The sequence below is a fragment of the Mandrillus leucophaeus genome, unplaced genomic scaffold (assembly GCF_000951045.1).
Source record: "Mandrillus leucophaeus isolate KB7577 unplaced genomic scaffold, Mleu.le_1.0 Scaffold78, whole genome shotgun sequence".
In the NCBI taxonomy this organism is placed as follows: domain Eukaryota; kingdom Metazoa; phylum Chordata; class Mammalia; order Primates; family Cercopithecidae; genus Mandrillus; species Mandrillus leucophaeus.
The window spans coordinates 1,645,766-1,646,588 of NW_012108474.1; the positions used below are offsets into that span (position 1 = coordinate 1,645,766).

Sequence of the window (823 nt, forward strand, 5' to 3'; positions counted from 1 at the left end):
CAGAGGCAGAGGCGGCGGCGCGGTGTGGTCCTCCCGCCCCAGCGTCCCCCGCAGGGCTCACCACTGCTCCAGCTGGTTCCAGCGTTTGGCGGTGTCCTGCTCAGGGACAGAGGCCGTGGATGGCGGGTGGCTGGACTCGTACCTCTCCGAGAGCTCCTCCAGGCTCAAGGTCTCGGGGCTGGTCAGGTCTCCTGCCAGGAGGAGCCCCAGGTCTTCCAGGGTGATGGCGCTCAGCTGGGAAGGGCCCGATGCCCCTGAGGGGCCACTGTCGGCCAGCTCTGCAAGGAGGTGTCTTGGGAGTTCGCCCCTTGGGGTCCGGCTCCCACTGGAGCTTACGGGAACGGGGCCCCAAACCCCTGCAGGACCCTTGCCCACCACCCAGAGCTCAACGCGTCTCCCTGAGTCACACAGGATCCAGAGGGGCTTGGCTCAGACAAGTCCAGGGCCCTGCCTGAAGACACACAGCACTGGGCGGCAGAAACACGCAGCACCCCACCTGGCCAGCGTGTGGGAGCCCGGGGTCAGAAGCAGAGTGGTCCCCACCCTCACACCTGTGGCAGGCCCCTCCCCGGGCCGGCTCCTCCGCTCTGCCCTCAGCTCCGGCTCACCTGACATGGCTGCTGGGCTGCACCGGCCACTCTGCCCGCGGCTGTGGCCTGGGCCTGGGGCCTCTCAGGTTGCCCAGAGCTGGGCACAGGCTGGGGGGGTCAGGGGCCAGAGGAAGTCCCGTGAAAGCTCCGGGCCTTGAGGGACGAGCTGCTGCCGTCGTCTGGCTGCCTTCCCAGGGACCGTGGTTCCCAGAGGGTCAGATGATACACTGGCA

At 68.5% G+C, this 823-nt stretch overlaps 1 protein-coding gene across 1 annotated transcript in view; it reads right to left on the minus strand.

The window, feature by feature from the left end:
- The window catches only part of CCDC154 (coiled-coil domain containing 154), an 11,834-nt gene extending 11,219 nt beyond the window's left edge, over positions 1-615 (minus strand). Inside the window, exons 1-2 of the mRNA XM_011967028.1 lie at positions 609-615; positions 62-398 (exon numbers count right to left, since the gene is read on the minus strand). Of these exons, the coding sequence (XP_011822418.1) occupies positions 62-398; positions 609-615 (344 nt within the window). The remainder of the gene's footprint in view (positions 1-61; positions 399-608) is intronic.
- Between the last annotated feature and the right edge of the window lie 208 nt (positions 616-823).